The sequence below is a fragment of the Lycium barbarum genome, chromosome 12, assembly GCF_019175385.1.
Source record: "Lycium barbarum isolate Lr01 chromosome 12, ASM1917538v2, whole genome shotgun sequence".
Lineage (NCBI taxonomy): Eukaryota > Viridiplantae > Streptophyta > Magnoliopsida > Solanales > Solanaceae > Lycium > Lycium barbarum.
In genome coordinates, this window is record NC_083348.1 from 99760296 (window position 1) to 99781220 (window position 20925).

A 20925-nucleotide genomic window follows, 5' to 3' on the forward strand; every position below is an offset into this window, starting at 1 on the left:
GAGGGGCAAGCTATACCCAAAAGAGAAAGTTTCAAGTATCTTGGGTCCGTAATACAAGGGGACGGGGAGATTGACGAGGATGTCGCACATCGGATTGGTGCAGGGTGGATGAAATGGAGGCTCGCCTCTGGGGTGCTTTGCGATAAGAAGTTATCGCCTAGGCTGAAAGGTAAGTTCTACAAAGTGGTGGTTAGACCAGCTTTATTGTATGGAGCAGAATGTTGGAATATCAAGTACGTTCACGCCCAGAAGATAAAGGTAGCGGAGATGCGGATGTTCAGATAGATGTGTGATCATACTAGGAGAGATATGATTAGGAATGAAGATATACGGGACAAGGTTGGGGTGGCGTCCGTGGCGGACAAGATGAGGGAAGCGAGACTGAGATGGTTCGGGCATGTAAAGAGGAGGAGTGATGATGCACCAGTTAGGAAGTACGAGAGATTGGCGGTCGCAGGAGTTAGGAGAGGTAGAGGTAGACCGAAGAAGAACTGGGGGGAGGTGATTAGACAGGACATGGCACAACTTCCGTTGACGGAGGACATGACCTTAGATAGGAAGATTTGGAGGTCGAGGATTAGGATAGAAGGTTAGTAGGTAGTTGATTTTCGTCGCGCTGAGCCTTTCCATCTCTTCTTCTTCTCTTTCTTAGTAGTTATATTTTTATTTTGGTTCCGCATAGATCATTATCCTTATGTGTGTATGACTGTGTTACCTTATTTGTTTGTTATCTTCATATTTTGCTGTCTTATTTCTTACATTTCTGCATTGGACTATGTTCTATTTAGCCGAGGGTCTATCAGAAACAACCTCTCTACCCTATAAAGGTAGAGGTAAGGTCTGCGTACATCTTACCCTCCCCAGACCCCACTATGTGGGACTACACTGGGTATGTTGTTGTTTGTATATATCTCTCAACATACTCTCCAGAATATACATGAAAAATGTCTTTTCTACAGCAGGACATCAAGGAATTATCTTTTAAATTTGTCTTTGTTCCTACTTCCACCTCTGTCCCGTCCACTGGTCATTCCTTGTCCCAAGTAGCCAGGTATTATCTACTGTTATCCCATATATTTCCAGGAACATGCACCAAATCAGATATACTTGCAATGTAAAAGAATGTGCCTTAGTAATTCTGCAGATTCCTCATAAAAATAACATCTACTGCAGACTAAATCTTCTTAAGAGATTGTCCTGTGTTAATCGTGTTTATCACAATCCTGTCCACAAGCTACTCTAATTGGTGCTTTAGTTCTCCATTTCATAGTTCATGGCCATTGGCCATTTTCCACAATATCTCTCAGCATTGAATGATAGCATGAGTTAACAGAAATTTTGAATAAAAACCTTTTTCCCCAACCAAAATAATCAAACAAGTAGTCAAATACCTCTGGATCAAGCTCCGCTAGAATCTTTTCCCGCTCCTCAATGGACGAGTCTCTGGGCTTTGGCCTCCGCCTAACACCGTCCTCCTCCTCTTCTCTAGGAAGTAGGAAAAAGAAAATGTCACTAACAAGTATACAAGTGGACTGAACCCATAGAAGGCTGCACTGGACGCTGAATTTCACTGCACCCACTAATATACTAGTATTTCATGACAATAGGTGCAAACTTAATATGAATCAGGGCTGTCTCAACGTCCTGGGTGGCCTAAAGCCAAATCTAGATGAGAGGCCCTAACTTTTCTTTTAAAAAAACTTCTTACATATTTTTATTATGAAGTCTATATTTCTAACCGGTGCAATCAACAAGTGTAACAAATATATTAGTTTTTCTTCCCCTTTTTAATTAAAATCATACCTTTTTACTTTTAAATACTACTCTCTCCATTCTCATTTATGTGATACTTTTCACTTTTCAAGAGTCAACTTGACTAAATTTGATTAGATTAACTCAATATTTTAAGATTAAAATTTATATATTTGAAAACTACATGAAAAGTACTATAAGTTACAACTTTTTTCATATAAATTTGGTGAAAAAAAAAACATTTTAAAATGTTAGTCAAAGTCCATGCAATTTGAATTTCGGGATGAAAAAAGTATCACATACATTAGGACAGAGGAAGTAATTTGTATTTAAAAAATAATATTCATAAACCTATTATTAGTGAAAATGGCCCCCCCAAAATTAGCCATTGCTTTGGCTGCCTTGCCCTTCAGCCGGCACTGATATGTATATGTACGTTTTAAAAAGAGATAATGGTCAAAAACACATTTGAGCTATTGCTTTTCCGCGAATTTCACACCCCAACTATTCTAGGTATTCCCTTTTCCTACCTGAACTACCGCAATCTATGTATTAAAACACGCCGCAACTATAGGTTGTTCCCTTTTCCTACCCGAAATATAGTTCAGGTAAGAAAAGGTAACAGCTGATAGTTGCGGCACGCTTTAATCCATAGATGTTGGTAGTTCAGGTGTGTTTTTGACCATTAACTCGTTTAAAAAAAAAAAATTAAACTACTATTAGTATTTGTTTATCAAAAAGCAGTGGTTACCAGCCAAAACACAACCATTAGCTGAGATGTGAGGAGAGTGGAGTTACCCGACAGATAAGACGACGTTAAGTCCATGGATTTGGAAATCGAATGCAGGTGCTGACCAGTTGGATACATGAAGGCTCAACTGTTGGACAGTGACTTGTTTGAAACACAAGCGAGTAGGATCATCTAGCAACTCGTTGAGTGCTGACGTGTTGAAGGTAAGGTTCTCTAACTTTGCGTGAGAACGAAGAAACCCTAACTGAACATCTAACTCAACTTCATCGTTTAACCATGGCTGTAACAGAGACACCAGTCTCCGTTGGATCAAATCGTTGAAGAACATTGTCCTCTTCCTATTCTTATCCGATTGATTTACTTACACAGTTCAAGTTAACAAAATTCACCATTGATAACGTGGTTCCAATTTGATCTTATTGACTGCATAATGTGACAGTGATACAAATATCAATTAGGCAATGAGAACAGTTCGACGCTTGTTTTGTGACGGTTGAGAAGAGAAAAATAAGTCGCGGAACTTTGGACCGTTTATTTAGCCTGGACCTGGGCGACCCGATAATTACAATTGGAGTGCAACTTAACCCAAGCGATACGGTGTCGCTTCTTTGTCAAACAAATGCTTTAACATCTCTTAACTCATTTTTATATTCCTGCCGTGGGAGGGGCAACAAAAGTACTACTAGTACATTCGATTTTCGTTACTACTTCCTTTATTCTTTTCTTGATTTCCCAGTATAGTGGAATTTTAAAAAGAGTGCTAACAACAAACAAATGGTTAGGGAATAAAAGTACTTATATTCATTTCTAAGGGTGTTCAATTTATAAAAAAAAAAATGGAGATCAATGTGAATTGATTTATTTAAACATTGGATTAAATCTAGCTTAAATTGAATTAAATCGACTTAAATGTCTATATATAGTTTTGTGTTACGTTTCTTAAGAAGCAATAATATTTGATGTGATTTGATATATGAAGGAAGTTTGAATCAAAATTTACCAGATTAGCTATATAGTATATTTTTGCGCATGAAAGGCTCAACGCCAAACCATGGGTCAGTGAAGCTTCATAGGATTATTAGTCCGCATCTTCACAATGATTTTTATGGGCATTTTACATAAATAGCAAATATTTGGGGTTTAATCAAGCTGCATTGCTAACGTTTCAATATTTACATTCTGTAGCAAATCAGCCTAGCTCCCACATGTGTATTCAATTTATTTTTTTTAGCTCTATTCATGAATACAACAATTTTTTTTCCACTGTATTCATGAAATAACTATCTGTATTCATAAATTGGCTTGTTGTATTCATGCATACAACGAGTAAAAACTGAATACATATACACCAATAATTACACAAATACATCGTATTTTTCGGTATGTATACAACAACTATAGGCGAAAAATACAGTATCAAACATTCATACACTAAAAAATTAACAAATATGCCATATTTTCCGATATGTATACAACAAATACAGGCGAAAAATATTGTATACAACATGATACATCAAAAAGTTTACAAATACGCCATATTTTCCAGTATGTATACAACAAATACAAGCGAAAAACATTGTATACACGGTACATATACAACAAATACAACGAAAATCTGGACTTTTTCAGGATCTGACCGGAAAAAAATCCGGCGAATACAACGACGACATCTTTTTTCCGATGTAGATCTGAGTTTTTTTCTTCTTCTCCATCATAGATCTGAGTTTTTTTTCCTTCTTGCTTCCAACAATGCTCAGATCCGTCGGTATTAGCTCTTTTCCGGCGTAGATATTAGTTTTTTTTCCTTTTTGGCCCCGGAGAAGAAAGGGGTACGGCAGGAGAAGAAAGGGAAAAGAGGAAGGGGCTGGCAGTGACGGTGGTGAAGGGGCACGGCATTTCGCCGGAGCTCCGGCGGTCGTGGTGGTCAGAGGCAGAGCAGTGGGGAGAAGAGGGGGGAGAAATGGGGGAGGGTTGGGTTAGAAGTGAATAGTTTGATGGATACTCTATTTTGTGTGTGTATATATATATATATATATATATATATATATATAGTTACTAAATGTCATTAATACACAAATGTTTGTTATGAGAAGTAATTAAGTTAAACTATAGCTACTAAATGTCAATACCCACTATATGTTTGTTATGTCATGTAGTTATCCCTTTTATATACGTATGTGTGTGTATGTATTATGTAAGTAGTTTCTTTCTCTTACTCATAATAATCTACTTTTGAATGCGACAGTTTCAAAAGTTGTTAATGGCTAATGTGATGACAATGTAACATGAGATATGTTTGAGGAAATGGAACTTTTAGGGAGTCGGATTCATATTGACTGGTCAATGAGGCAAATTGATGCAAGCCAAGCTCCATCAAGAACTTGCACACAAAGCCAAGCTAGGGAGTTCATGGACTTTTCATCAAGTCACTACTTTGGATGCTTGGAGGGTGCATAGGATCATAATTCACAGAGCATTATCATGAAGATGGAGTCTTTGAAGATCATGGAAGGTCAACATAGAATGGCCTTCAAGATATGGGAGATAGCTTAGATAGAAGGCTTTAAGACCATCACATTCAAGATATGGAAGATATCGTGCACATGGGCTATTTATGTCAAAAGGGGGCTATGCCATAAATTCAAGACTTCCATACCTTGAGAAGACCACCAAACAAGGCCCTTGTTTCATTAAGGGTATTATTGTAATAGCTATATTAGTCTTCTTTACTTAGTATATATACTACTTTAGTTTATTTAACGATGGAGCTTTTTGATGAATTGTGAATATTGTTGTTGTCTCTAGAGAGAGAAACTTATGAGAGGCCTATGGAAGACTCTTGTTGAATATTGTTTTGTTGAGAGGATTGGTTGCTTGGGAATACAATTCTTTTGAGGTCATCCTAAGAGAACTGGTGCTAGATTGTATGCTAATTTGGAGGTTTTAGCAATTATAGTGTTTTAGTTGTCAATTAGTGTCTTTCTTTGTGTCATTCTATTTATCGTTTACTTTTTCTTGTGTTTCCATATCCGTTATTGTATCATAAATGTAGTTTTAATTAGTAAAACAGCTTATTCCTCAATATGGATCAAATAATATTTGGTGCTATTGTGTCAACTCTCATATTTAGACATATCCTAAAAATAAATTGACGATTTTTTATTGATCAGGAGAAAGGCTAATTGATCCTAAAAGAATTGTCCATAGCACTGAGATTTTGCACCAGTATTCAAGAGAGTTAGTTGGTGCATGTAATCAGTATAAGAAATTTTCTTCAAAATAACATACCATTATTACTGGTTAGGATATTTCAGCATATATTGTTTAATTTGACATTAATTTGACAAATTGTGCCTCAAAATAACGTGAAAGCGTCGTCTTTTCCCCTCCCAAAAGTCTTGTACCCAAGATCTTCATAGCCGTATTTTCTCTCTGCTATTAATGTTTCGCAAAACATATATGTATATGTCCAACTTTCATTTCTCTATTCTTGCATTTTCATTTTCTGATTTTCTTAGAATCCAACTTTCCTGAATCTTTATTCCCTGGTTTCTTTTATTTTTCATTTGATTTCTAATCATCAACCTTAATTTAGTTAATTCGTGATCATTTTCTTAATGATAATATAGCAGATGAGGAATTCAAGAAAAAGCAAAATGGTGACAGAAGAAAACAACCACCACAAACAAGCATATGGGAGAGTGCAACAATCTGATCCAAATGAACATGAATATTCTTTTCGAATAAGCCACACATCAGAAACTAGCCATACAAATTATGATCATCCTCCTCCTCGATTAAGTTCCGATTATAGCCCTACTCTCGCTGCATCTCCGACATGGGACCCATCATCATCTCCATGTTTAGATTCTTCTTGGGACCAGAGTCACCAAACATCGCCATTATCAAGATCTCCATGGACATCTCACGTCGAAAATAGTAGTACTAATTATTCATATACAGGGCTCATGGGGTCCCTCGTTCGCGAAGAAGGCCATATATATTCTTTGGCAGCTTCAGGGGATTTGTTATACACGGGGTCTGATAGTAAGAATATTAGGGTGTGGAAGAATCACAAAGAATTTTCCGGTTTCAAATCAAATAGTGGATTGGTGAAAGCAATTATAATTGCTGGAGAAAGAATATTCACGGGTCATCAAGACGGAAAGATTCGAGTCTGGAAGGTCTCTGGCAAGGATCCAAGCATTTACAAACGAATTGGAACTTTGCCAACTTTAACGGCTTGTATAAAAAGTTCACTGAAACCTAGCAAGAATGTGTGGATAAAGCATTTTGATGCTATTTCATGCCTTACCATGAGCGAGGACCAAAAGCATTTGTATTCAGCATCTTGGGATAAAACCATAAAAGTTTGGAGAGCATCAGATTCGAAATGCTTGGAATCGATAAAAGCCCACGACGATGCTGTAAATTCAATCGTCGTAGGTTTTAATGGGCTACTTTTTTCAGGTTCTGCTGATGGAACAGTAAAAATATGGAGAAAAGAATCACAAGGGAAAGGAACAAAACACTTCTTTTCACAAACATTGTTGAAGCAAGAATGCGCGGTAACAGCATTAGCTGTTGACCCTTCATCGAGTTTCCTCTATTGTGGCTCCTCTGATGGGCTAGTTAATTATTGGCAACGCGACAAACTTCTTTCCCATGGAGGAGTTTTACGTGGTCATAAGCTTGCAACACTATGTTTAGCAGCCGCGGGAAATTTAATTTTCAGTGGATCAGCTGATAATAATATTTGTGTATGGAAAAGGGATGGAGGGGAACATACATGTTTATCATTGTTGAGCGGCCATTCTGGTCCTGTTAAATGCTTGGCTGTTGAAGAGGACCAAGAAAAAACAGGTGGTGATAAACAGTTTATTGTTTACAGTGGCAGCCTCGATAAATCGGTGAAGATTTGGAGAGTCTCATCGAAGTTGGTACCAAACCAGGCCGAGGTGGGGATGAGTCCGCCGCAAAATGTTCCTTCAGCTTGTAGCTTTGGGACACAAGGTAGCTGCAGAGTTAGCCAAAGGAGAAAATAATAATGGTGGAAACTGGGAAACACAAACGGGAAAAGACATACTCCCCCTGTTCCAAAAAGATTATCATCCTTTCCTTTTTATTTTGTCCCAAAAAGATTGTTTCCTTTTTATATTTAGAAACAATTTAACTTTATGAGATGATTTACAACCACACAAATATCTAAGGCTTATTTTGGACCACACGTTTCAAAAGTCCTCCTTTATTTCTTAAACTTTGTGCCAAGTCAAAAGAGGATAATCTTTTTGGGACGGAGGGAGTATTTCTTTTGATAATTGTGTAGACGCAGTTAGCTTTGGAAATTGACCAAGTTCTCATCTATCTTTTGCTAGCTTTGCTGAGAAATATTAAATGAACCTTCATTTACTTGTTCACCTTTTGGAGTTCGACATAAATGTCGAGGGCGGTTGATGTATTTGAATTGTTGTTGTTTGTTTCTTATCTACATTGACAACAACGTAACATGCGATGAATTATCTACATTGTTTATGTAGTAATACGATAATCTTCATTTCTCTTCTCATATGTTATTTGGCCTTTCGAAGTGAAATCTCTGAAATTTGAACAAACTACTGAGGGCTTTTCAACTAGATGCATGCTTCCATGGCATTAAGCCTTTATTCACTTTTTTTTTCTTTTTCTGATAGTGATGTTCGGCCAACTTGCGCGTATAGCTTATTAGGTACTTAATATCTCCCACCAGCATAAATTAATAGTATTAGATAACTTTGACCACCAAAACTTAGGTAGGTGGGAAGAAATCATCTCTTCTCCTTATTAAAGTGTAGATAAATGAAAAAAATACAAACAAAGAACTTGATACAATAACAATGGAATACATTTTACACTATATCACCTAAAAAATGATTGAGTAATTTCCATAATAAGGTTGTTTTAGCGGAATCAACAACCTGTACGTAACATAAGGTAGAGAACCTGCTAATATAACAAGTTAAATTGCACGGCTAACAGTAAATAGTAGCAATACAAATATTTCAAAGAGAGTTATGGATGACATTTCACCGGGTTAATGTTAAATGAGCTAGAGGATAAAGTTAAAATGGACCCAATTGTGGATGTTTGAACACCATCACCATTCATATTTTTTTGGTTTCCCGTGTTTAAAGTACTAATTCGAAAAGTTCAACTGGACTTCTTCAAATTGATATCACTGGCAAAATTAAATGAACAGAATCGTCAAACAAAGTAAGAAATTATATAACATATCAGTTGGATGACACCTTACAATTCAACTGATATACCTTTAGTAGAATTAACATTGTACTATAGCAAAGCTGCAAACTAATAACGGAAGCCAATCTGGTTGGTCAAATAAACAGAATGCATAGATGTTTTAAGACTATAATTTGTCGTCAAATCCATTTCAACCACCCAAACATTTGGTTATGCGACAACATCAACCAAGAAAATTTGAACTCCCATTTTTTAGTGCAAGCAACTACGTACAGAGATGTAATCTTAGAAATGTGATACCCTAAATTTCCACTGCCCTTCCACTGGATCATAAGAAACAAATTCTGCACCTTGCTCTACTGCTTTCTTAATAAGCATGTCCTTGTACTTGTTGACCACTGGTCCATCTTTGTACTCCTTCCCTATCGATTTGTTGATGCATCTGACATTAAGGAGAGTTATCTCAGCTGGCTTGTTGAGGCCTTGTCCAACTGGAGGTTTCTTGCTCTCATCCATATAGATGATCACTTCACGGCAATTGAAATGGACAGCAGAATCAAGATCAAGCTTCCGGACATCTGTTTCTCCCAAGTGTCACACCCCATTTTAACCCGAGAGTTAAATTAAAAGTATGACGTATTGGAGATTCCTGTTTTTGTTTTTTGTTTGTTTGTTAGGAGTCGCCACCTAATTATTTATGGTGAATTAGGACACCTAAAGTTTATTAAAGTTATGTTTAAAGTTAACTCTGTTTAAGGTCTGCAAAACTTAAGATTCTAGGTAAGGGTTCAATTAGTCTAAAGGGAAGGTATTAGGCATCCTTTAAGACCCATTAACAATGGTTAACCGACCGGACTTATGATTAGTTAAGCTAAGTGTAAATATAGTATTATAGGAAAGGAAATAGCTTTGTAAACATGACTAAAGTTGTAGATAATCATGTGAGAATGCTGTTTAAAATAAAACTTGTATAAAAATAATGATTTGTATAAAAGAGTATTTCTAATGTTATTTTGTAAACACGGCTTATAAATGTCGTCAAGGTTTTAAAACGAAAGTGTAATAGTGTTGTTTAAAATAATACTTGTAGAAAATGTAATAATTTGCGTAAAAGAAGATTCTAAATGTTAAATGAGACTCAAAATATTGCTAAGGCCTTAAATAAAAATATAGTAATGTTATTCGAAAAATAAGATTTTGTAGAAGATAGAGTAATTTGCCTATGAATAATAGCCTTTTAAAAGATAATTTGTCAAATGTTATCTTTAGATAAAAAATGATGTTATATGAATATGGTGGTATAGAAATGCCTAGACTTATGTTCTTAAATATGATGAAAAGTCCATAAGTTTTTTTTCTATTTTGATCACTCTTTATTTAACCAATTTCGGCTAAAAATATGTATAATTTGGATAAATCTTGAAAATGTTTATAAAATATAATTGGATTCCTATTTAACGACGTTTTGAAATTCATGAGATAGTAAGAATGAAAGATGATTTATTTAACTCAAAATATATAGTCATATTATTTGAAAATCAATTACTCGAATAAATGTTATAGGTACTATAAATAGTTTAGAAAATAGAAGTGAATGTAATTTGTGGATTTAACTACCCATTACTAAACTAAAACCCTTAACTTCACTAAGGTTCATCTAAATTAACAAACAAGAAAAAATGTTAGTCATACAATACACATCATATGCACACAAAAAATAAAAATAGAGGAATAGGTATGATGTGAATGGGCTCAGCCCATTTTAGACTGCTGTGACCTTCTGTCTGCTGTTGACATTGATTGGGCTTTTGGCCCAAATTTTATTTCCTTGTTTGACTGTAGATTGGCTGACTTGGAAGAGAAATTGCGTTGGGTTTGAGCCCAACACCGAATGCGGGAGATGACGGGTCCGAGGGACTCGTATGCGATAGTCATGCATAAAAATGAAAAGAAAGGATTAGTATACGATCAATGGATAACGTTAAACATGTGAGGTATAAATTCAAACAAATCAACAGATTGTATACATACTGTGTATATCTTGGTATATTTGAAATATACCTTATGTATACGTAGGTATACAACCTCAGTACCTTAACAACATTAGAGCATTTATAACATTTAAGGAACACCATCTGCCCAGTAGCAGCAATGCATATTGCAAGAAGAAATTATATAAGATACTAAGGCGAACAACATCTGCATAGCAGTGGCTGCAAGTGAAGAAGGAAACGAGGATGTGGACTGCTTATCAGCACAAGAGACAGATCAGATGCAGTTCAAATACTCACTATGCCAAGTAGAGTGAAAGCCATAATGGAAGCATATTAGGCAAAGTAATGGTAAATGGAAAGAATGAGGCATGGATGTGGGATGCACATGGGCAATCAGCAAGCATAATGGACAATGAAAAAGGCTTCAATACTCTGGTTCATGTTCAAATGGAACATCTCATTTATCACTGATACAATAACCTTAATTATTAAGCAAAAGGTAGCTAAATCCAGATAGGTGTATCAATATATGCAGGTACTAACAAAGGTCGAGCTCAAGACAGTAGAAGTGTCAACATGCTTTCTAAAACAGTCCAGTTAGCAGGCAAATGGATGCAATAGGATGATGGCTATAATATGGCATCTCAGGGATAGTCAAAAGCAAATCAAGTTGGTAATTAACTCAATCATGCAAGGCAACATTAAATGGGATGGGTTTTCATGCTGTGAAGATGCCAAGAATGAACATTTTAGGTTCAGTGTGAGCTCAAGCTTAGTCAATCAAACAAGATCATATTTAAATGAATTCCAACCTTAAAGTAGACAATCCCAACACAGGAGTTAAACAAAGATTTACAGTTTACGAAGAAGAAGGCTATTAGGTAGTTAAAGTAGACATAGAACACAAAAAAAAACTCACTCTGTAACTGAACAAGAATACAACCCAGTGGCAAACCAAACTAAAAATAACGCAAAGCTAAGTTCATGTTAAGAATGCAGGTTGACCTGGGCCTTATTGGTGTTTATAAGTGTTCTTCACAGTAGACAAACAAGTATTGAGCCTCTTTTACCTCAGCAGTCTTTGTTTACATAGCCTAGAACCCATAAACTAACATGCCCTTAGTCAAATAGTATGATCAGATACCATTCTTAATATAGTTCAGGTGGCAGGTAAAGCACATCTTAAATTCTTATCCACAACGGCACTTCAAACAGAACATATACGATATTGCTAAGCCACTACAACAAAGGACTTTAACCAAAACAGACATATTAGAGCATGCACAATCCTATCAGATTACAAAAACATACTACTAATAATACAAGCATAGAAACCAACAGCTTTAAGGAGAGTGAGATGGACAGAAACCACACTAATGTGATATCCTTCTGTGACAAACTCAAATCTTTCTCAAACAGCGTAAGTAGATAGTTCATATTTTACCCCGAGAACGAATAATCCACATAGCTAACCTAGTTGTAGTCCTTAAATAGGCCTGGTCAGACATTACACATATACAACATACATTTTACTCTTAAGCAGCCTAGATATATTTTAATGACAAGAGACCCTCACAAGCTAGTATGGACTCGAATAACCATAAATAAAGATAACATTTACAAACAAATGGCCTAAACATGTAGCTAAGCATTTTGCAGAAAAAAAAGGATTCAAACAAACAACCTCCATTTCAGATTTAGGATAGCATATGTATAGTTAAGCAAATACTCAGACCCAACATTTCACAATAGCAGTCATAGCTAATCACACTGAGTATGTTTAACAGGTCTAAAATGCAGACAGATCTGAGATGCTAACTAAGCATGACGAACAAAAGTGGCATGATTTTGATTAAGACAGGATTAACTAACTAAAACATGATTATAAACTAACCACATGCTTAACAAAATCTTGCACTAAATACATAATTATAAACCAACAGGAAGCATATCCGCCAATTATACTACTTATCACCCTAATAACAAATTTAATCTCATAATCAAATGCGAACAGGAAACTAAAACACATAATTAACACAAAAGACACTTAAACATCATTAAATGCTATAAATAAAGGCGAAAGAAAGAGGATTACCTTTCGTGGGTGCAGTGAAGTGGGTGTCGACGGTCACGAATCTACTCGAACACGACGAACTCGAAACCGATTAAAGTAATTAAGGCTTCAGACCAAAAAATAAAAATAGAATGATACATTAGCTGTTATTTTTTTGGGTAAGACCCTCTTTTATCATTAAAACTTGTGTTTTGTAGGGGGTTTTTATCGTTCCCAAAACTCGGTTTCTTCGATCTCCTTTCCTCTGTCTTTATAGAGTGGGGAGAGAGAGGAGCGGTGTGGGGTAGCGGTGTAGGGTAGGCGACGGTGTTGGAGAGGAGCGTGTGTCGGCTGTGGGTGGAGAGTGGGGAAGCGGGGTGCGGCGATGATGATGATGAAAGGAGAAAAAAGAAAGGGAAGTAGGGTAGAGGGGAGCGGAGTGGGGTAGTGGTGTGGGGAACGGTGATGGGGTCGTCGGCGAGGTGGGGACGAGGAGCGTGAGAGGAGCGGAAATGGTGGGAGAGGGGAGCGGCGGTGAAAGGGAGAGAGGGAGAGTATAGAGAGAGAGAGGAGGCGGAGAAAAGAGTAAGAGAAAGAGAAAGAGAATAGGTTTTAGGGTAAAAATATTGGGCCGGGTCTGATCAATTTCATTTGGGCTGGACCGGGTAAGATGTGAGCTGGTCTGGGTAGAAAAAAAATATGGGTTGGGTATAAAAATGTGGGTTATTTATTTGGGTAGGGAAATAATATTGTATTCGTATTTCGGGTCATGAGTTTGGCTGAAAATTGTTGATCCTTCCTCCGCTATTTAATTATTTTTGGGCTTCTAGTTTAATAACTGGTATAATATATATTATGTAAATATAATAAATAATTAATATGTAGAAAAAAAAAAATTTTGCAAAGTGTTGTCTTGTAATTAATTTAACGATTCCAAACCCGAGAATGAAACTATGACTAACCGTTTAAAATCTGTGATAAAGTAATACTTATAATGTTAAAAAATAAAAGTAGCGAAAATAATAGTAGTGAAAATAAAGTATTTAGCTCGTCGGTAAATTTAGAAACCCGGGTAAATTAAATAGGAGAGGGACAAAATTGGGTGTCAACACCAAGAACTTGATGCTTCCATAGCCATGTCTTCCTACCACAAACTCCTTCACGTGGCAACAGAAACCATCTTCTTCCTTCTCCTTTGATATTAACTCCTTGATAGGAGGAACTGTGTAGTAATCAGCACGTTGGAGCTTTGGCATTACGCCATCGACATCCCTATCATCCGTTCCAGCTTCATCAGCACTTCCAAGTGAAACTTGAAAACAATGTTTCAGCTGTCCGCAATTATCATAATGCATCTCTTCAAGCTCTAAGTTGGGCTTATCACGAACTTTGTCTCCGTCATGCATACCTACATTTTTATCAAGTTAACAGAAAAGGGAATTATAGGCAATTAAATAGCAAACTTGGTTTGGCTCTTAGTTCTTGGAACTTGTAAAATAGCAAGTCAACTTTTATATCTTAGATAATACAAATAGATAACAAATGATAACCTTTCTAGTGTCCAAAGTCTTGTAAAGAATCACTAATCTCTGAAGTCGCTCGGTTTTAATTTGAACTATTATAGATTCCAGGCTTTGAACTTATGGATCTTAATGGATCAGCCATATTAAGTAATCCACCAAACATTACATGTGATCTTCTCCTTCCCTAACTATGTCTTATTCCTCAAGACAAAAAGAAGGCATGAATGCATAAGTTCATTAAAAAATAAAGCTTACTGTCCATAGAAGTATGCTTCAGTTGAGACAATCTACATGAATCAGCCCCCAGTGAAAATTCTTTAGCGGTAGGACGAACCCAATCCCTTGGATTTTCCCTTGGAATGATGATGACTTCTGTCGTTGGTAAGCCAGAAGCGTTCTCTTTATCCATGAAAAAGGGGACCTGCATAAACAAATATTATCGTCCTGTACCATTTTCCAGTGTTTTACGTGGTTACATGAAACTTGAAAGTATGGACTTTGTCCTGTATTTTTTAACACAGAGGATACCAATACTTGCAATCTTTGCATATGATCTGGGTTTCTTTCCCTACACAAGTATCTCTCACTGTACTCTTCTATAGTCTTTTGGATCAATTGAATGTAATGCCCAATCCTCCCTCTCACTCTCTCTCTGCATCTTAGCGTATAAATTGTGCTTCCTTCACAAGTATGTTTTTCTCAAAATTTACCTTTTGGTCCATCAATCAAAACATGCCACGGGCTACTAAATAAGACTCATATAAGAGGCCTCAGCTACTAAGCAATTGACATTTGATGTCCAATTCTCTCTCTCCCTCTTTGTGTTTTTTTTTAACTTTACCTTTTGGTCCATCAATCAAAGCATGCCACAAGCTACTAAATAAGTCTCATAAAATCATAATTCTCACCTTTGGTTTATCACTTGTAGGTTTGTATTTCTGAGGTGGCAACCTATGTTGACTTAGAGATGAATGTCGAATTATCAACGAGGATTTTCGTCTAACTGGAGCAGGGTTGTTAGAAACCTGCAACCAAAAACAGAAGAGAATTGTTCTTAATAACCTACAACTTTTGTTTTCACCTTAAACATAAACAATATGAGTTTAAAAATCATAGTGAAGCTATAAAAACATAATAATTCATGATACTTTGAAGAGTTTGTTTGGAACTTGGACAACTATATTGGCATTTATCTTATTGGAGAAACACTGGAATATAATTATATAAACCTATTTGATGCATAAGGAAATGAAAAACCAAAGCCCAGCAACTAGATGCCGCATCATGCTTTAGCAAGTTACACCTACCTTGACACGAAAGCATAAATAATTACAACATATTAAAGGTAGTAAATAATTCTGTCTTTAGAAGTGCATAAAATCTATAGCAACAATAATGAGGCATACTAGTACATCATGTAACAGTTACTAAGAAGTATGATATTTGTTTTGGGACAAACAAACACATCCAGGAGCAACATTAATTATAGTTAGCTGTTCAGAAATGTGAAACTTACAGGTAAACTAGAAATTCCATACTGGATGGATATTGCCAAATTTGGGTGCTTAACCGATATCTGGACTGAAGGTTGTGTTTCAGCAGGAAGCATGATTGGTGATGTTTCACTTCCATGATTCTCGGAAAGTATGACCTGAAAATATGTTAAGGTATAGCTGGTGCATAAGAAAGTACTAATAGAAGGATCACGAAAAAAGAAAAAGAAGACACAGAAGAAGACTATGACAAATACAAAGATCAGGTTAAAACAGGACTGTGGAGTAATGACTGAGGCAGCATAAATAAAAAGAATGACAGGAAAGTCTAGAAGTCAAAATTAGGCATTTCATAACATACGCAGTAAAGCAAAACAATGGATAGTCAAGTTTGATACTCACTGTTGCCTATTGATACTCAGCTGACCAACTCTTTTTCCAATTTCTGAGCAACTAGTAACTTCTTAAAGGAAACAGGTGCCAGGGATTAGTTACAATTAATATGTAACATACTATCAACTTCAAGAAGAGCAAGACATACTGCATGAAGTACCTGTTGATGGGTGAGAAGCAATGGTTGTTGGAAGTGTTGCTCCAATGCTGGGAGTCATTTCTCGCTGCACAGCACCAAAGAATAGAGGCTCCAAATTTAGATGTACAACACCACAATACAAGTGCTTCACCAATTATATAAACCACAATAAGGTGCATATAAATGAGATTGTAATTACATATAGGTTCAGAATGACTTACATTATTTTGACTCGAAGTAAGTGGATAGCCTGTGGAAAGCTGAGAGAATGTACTTAAGTTTTTCAACCCAATAGATTGTGTGTTCGAAACATTACAAAAACCTGGTGGAGTAGGCTGCGACTGCTTTAGGCAATTCAAGCATAATGTGGATTGTGGAGCTGCTCCTGTAGTTAAAGCAGGAGTGGGAAAGAAATAGTTCTTTTGATCAGAATCATGGCCTGATGGTTTTGCTAGCGAAGGATATATTGAAGGTGAGACCGAACATGGAAACAGCGGAGATTGGGTAAGTGAGGGAGTGGAAGACATTGATATAGCCCCTGGATTCCTTATTGGAGGAAAGGTGGAAGAACTGGAAGCTGGTTTTAAAGGTGCAAACGCATTTGAATGGTTCCATGGAGAAAAGGGAACATCTGAGGCAGTAGATTCCACTCTACTTCCAGTGTCAGAAGAGTTAAACAATGATGTTTTGCGGGGGAATATATGGGGAGACTGCTGTGGCTTTGGAAATGGGGTAGATGCAGTTGTTGTAGAGTTTTCATTTGATAGAGAGTCAACCCCTGCTCTTTGCACTGCAAATGGACTTGGAAAATGGGAATAAAAAGGTTGATCAACAGTGGATTGGTTAAATACTGGTGATGTGAAAGGCCTCGTGTTGTCGATGACACCAAATCCCTGTGTGCCGGGAACACCAAATGAAGAACCACAATTCTGACCTGCAAACTCACCCATGAAGTATAAGAAAATTAATTAAATACAATATATATTTCCTTGCTATCAAATATAAGGAAAAAAAAAAGATAAGGAAAATAAGTTAAGGATACCTTTATCACCTAACTGGTAGTCCTCAAACCTCAACTCCTCCTGGCTTTTATCTTTATAAGTGTGCATTCCACAAATGGACTGAATTTTTGCACCACTGTCCTTCTCTGGAGTTACAATGTATGATGCTATTCTACTTCCTTTCTGATTAATACCAAATGCCGACTTTCCAAAACCAGAGCTCTTGAACAAAGGTGTTGTATTTTCTTTTCCTGGTTTGCAAATTTGATCGAGATTGAACACATAAGATATCCAAAAATATAAAGTTAAGGAATAAATAGTGTATTTAATAAAAACTCAACATGGATTTTATGCAGGACATACTTATGGAATAAAAAGGTTGATCAACAGTGGATTGGTTAAATACTGGTGATTCAACACCAAATCCCTGTGTGCCGGGAAAACCAAATGAAGAACCACAATTCTGACATGCAAATTCACCCATGAAGTATAAGAAAGTTAATGAAATACAATATAGATTTCCTTGCTATCAAAGACAAGGAAAAAAAAAATAAAGATGAGGAAAACAAGTTAAGGATACCTTTATCACCTAACTGGTAGTCCTCAAACCTCAACTTCTCCTGGCTTTTATCTTTATAAGTGTGCATTCCACAAATGGACTGAATTTTTGCACCACTGTCCTTCTCTGGAGTTGCAATGTATGATGCTATTCTACTTCCTTTCTGATTAATACCAAATGCCGACTTTCCAAAACCCGAGCTCTTGAACAAAGGTGTTGTACTTTCTTTTCCTGGTTTGCAAATTGGATCAAGTTTGAACACATAAGATATCCAAAAATATAAAGTTAAGGAATAAATAGTGTATTTAATAAAAACTCAACATGGATTTCAGATCAATATAGAGCATATAGTAATGCACATTGAACAGTATATAATCTTAATTCAAAAACATCAGCTAGATTACAAAACATTATTCTCCCTCAAAATGTTGAATAATCTTCTCCAATACATGAGAAAATGGACAATAAAGTAAACCTTTGCTCCCTGAAGTGGATACTGCTGGTTGGCCAAAGGAGTAGGAATCAAATCTCGGGGTGCCAAAGTGTGAGTTGCTTGCAACACCAAATGCTGGAGCTTTTGTAGATCCAAATATGGAGGAGTTTGAGACATTGGCATCCCTGGACCACAACAGAGGCTCATTGGCCACACTATTACCTTCATATGTCTTTCCAAATGTTGGTAAAGTGGACGAGCCTGGAGATATGTTTTGTGTTTGACCAGATGTAGAATTCTTTGCTGCATTAAAGCCAAACGTTCCTGTAGTTCGGAAAGCAGATTGAATTAATTTGCTAATCGATAAAGACACAACTACAAGTGCCAACAGCAGTCACAAGATTGGTTGAATAAGTTCTCCAGAAATAGTAAGTAATAACATTACCCAAAATAAGAAATTCCACTGAGATATTGCAGTTAGTACTAACATTTGGAAAAAAGTACAGCCCGATGACACTTCATTGCATAGCTACTTTCACAAGGAGCAGAATTAGCTTTTCAACCAATTCCATAGCCGCCTCACTGCTCTAGTAAAGAAATATGGTATCTCTGCTTTCATGAAATTGGCAGTACTAAGTGTAGCATCTATGCCAATCCTCACCTGGACCACAGGTGAGAAAGAAGCTGTACTCAAATCATTTGGCAGAGAAACCATGGAAAAGACATATATACTCAAAGAGTGTCTATAGTTCATTCCCATGGATAGCCTAAGTGGTCTTTCTTCTGTGCATACTTGGACAGAGATGGGAGAACATTCTATGGAATATTCAGTTGATCAGACATAATAATGCACCAAAATCAAGCTAGAAAGAGAAACAATTTTAACTGCAAAAAGTTGCACAAAGAAAACATGTTGATGATACAGCGATAAGTGACTTTTTACTTTCTCTGAGAAAACTGTATAAACCCTATTCTTTTTGGTTTGGATGTGATCATGCAAGCTGGAAGATTTAAAAATAGACTGTGGGGTTCCTTGGAGAAATCAATTGGCAATTCCAAAATCACCATGTGCTAAAAGGAAAAAAGAAATAATCAGAGTTAAAATCAAGTCTTTACCGCCAAAAGGCGTTGAACTTCCAAAAGGAGGAGCAAGTGGTGATGCTGATGAGGTTGTTGTTCCAAACACTTGTGGCACAGAAGGATTACCGCTGGAGTTACTAGTCTGTTGAATTCTGGATGTACAACCAAATAGGTTGATGCTGCTAAATGACGGGCTTGAAGCTGTCAAAAGATCATTAGAGAAAGAGAGAAAACAGTCAATCACTAGCTTATATAATAGCAAAGAATTTGTTCTACTAAAATTTTAATCAACCTAGGAGGAAAAGCATAAAACTTACAGGAAGAAGACAACTATGGGAAATCATACTATGCACATATTGTGATATACTAGCAATTAAGTACATACCTGGAGAAGCAGAATTTGAATCCACATAAGATGAATAAATAATGCATTACCGTCACAATAGGTTGTCAATTTTTTCAATTAAATCAGCAGAAATTCGAAAGATTGCACGAAGCCTTAGATCTTTTATTCTTAGTATAATCTATGGACAGTTTAATAAAGAATTACTAGTATTCCAGCGTAATCCCCGCACACAACGCGGCACCCATTATAATCTATCCACCTGGCCCTGTATATTAGTCTATGTAGAAATTATTAACAAGAATTCTTCACGATAATAAACATGGGAAATTGTTGAAAGCAGAGGCGGATCCAAGATTTTAATTCAGCCTAAAAGTAAAAAATTCTTGGTAATACTTTCCCGTGTTTATTATCGAAAGTAAAAACTTTCTAGGTAATAATTCAGCCTGAAAGTAAAAAGTTGTTCTCAATATATAAAAACAGATTCGTGTTCTCACGTATCATTGATATAGAGGAGGATAAATTTTAAACCACTAAACTATCAACTAAGCTCGAACCAACATGCAAGACCCACAGAGAAGCATAACACAGGAAAAATTAAAAGATGTTCTTAATAATACAAGAACAAATTCGTAATCTCAAGAATAAGGGATATGGAGAATTAGGAGAAGGCACATAAACTATCAAGTAATTAGAAGTTAGAACCAACATGCAAGACCCCGGGCAAGCATAACATGCCCAGATTCAGTTATCAAGAATGCAAGTAAAAGGTGTTCTTAATATACAAGAACAAATTCGTATTCTCAAGAATAAGGGATATGGAGAATTAGGAGAAACCTCATAAACTATCAAGTAATTAGAAGTTAGAACCAACATGCAAGACCCCAGACAAGTATAACATGATCAGGTTCAGTTATCAAGAATGCATGAATGTAGAGAAATTAAAAGGTGTTCTTAATATAAGAAAAAATTCTTGTTCTCAAGAATCAGGGATATGGAGAATTAGGAGTAACCACTTAACTTATCAAGTAATTAGAACAAACATGCAATACCCCAGAGAAGCATAATGCATGAAAGTGGAGAAAACCCATGCACAAAAACAGGGAGGAGAGCAACATAAAGAATGAACTTTTTACTTACATGGACCGGTATTTTTCAAGGAAAATATCGACAT

The 20925-nt window shown here is 36.3% G+C and overlaps 2 protein-coding genes and 1 pseudogene across 3 annotated transcripts in view; 1 reads left to right on the forward strand and 2 right to left on the reverse strand.

Moving 5' to 3' along the window:
• Positions 1-3052, reverse strand: part of LOC132625246 (uncharacterized) — a 30467-nt gene extending 27415 nt beyond the window's left edge. Inside the window, exons 1-2 of one of the 2 annotated variants that reach the window (XM_060340101.1) lie at positions 2551-3052; positions 1392-1485 (exon numbers count right to left, since the gene is read on the reverse strand). In XM_060340101.1, the coding sequence (XP_060196084.1) occupies positions 1392-1485; positions 2551-2831 (375 nt within the window). In that variant the 5' untranslated portion in view covers positions 2832-3052. The remainder of the gene's footprint in view (positions 1-1391; positions 1486-2550) is intronic. The other variant, XM_060340102.1, reaches the window with a different exon arrangement.
• Positions 3053-6135: 3083 nt separating this feature from the next.
• On the forward strand, positions 6136-7876 carry LOC132623461 (protein JINGUBANG). The gene has a single exon (XM_060338215.1). It carries the CDS (start codon positions 6136-6138, stop codon positions 7546-7548), a length of 1413 nt encoding a protein of 470 aa, XP_060194198.1. The 3' UTR covers positions 7549-7876.
• A 908-nt stretch (positions 7877-8784) lies between these two features.
• LOC132624728 (nuclear pore complex protein NUP98A-like) lies at positions 8785-20925 on the reverse strand (annotated as a pseudogene).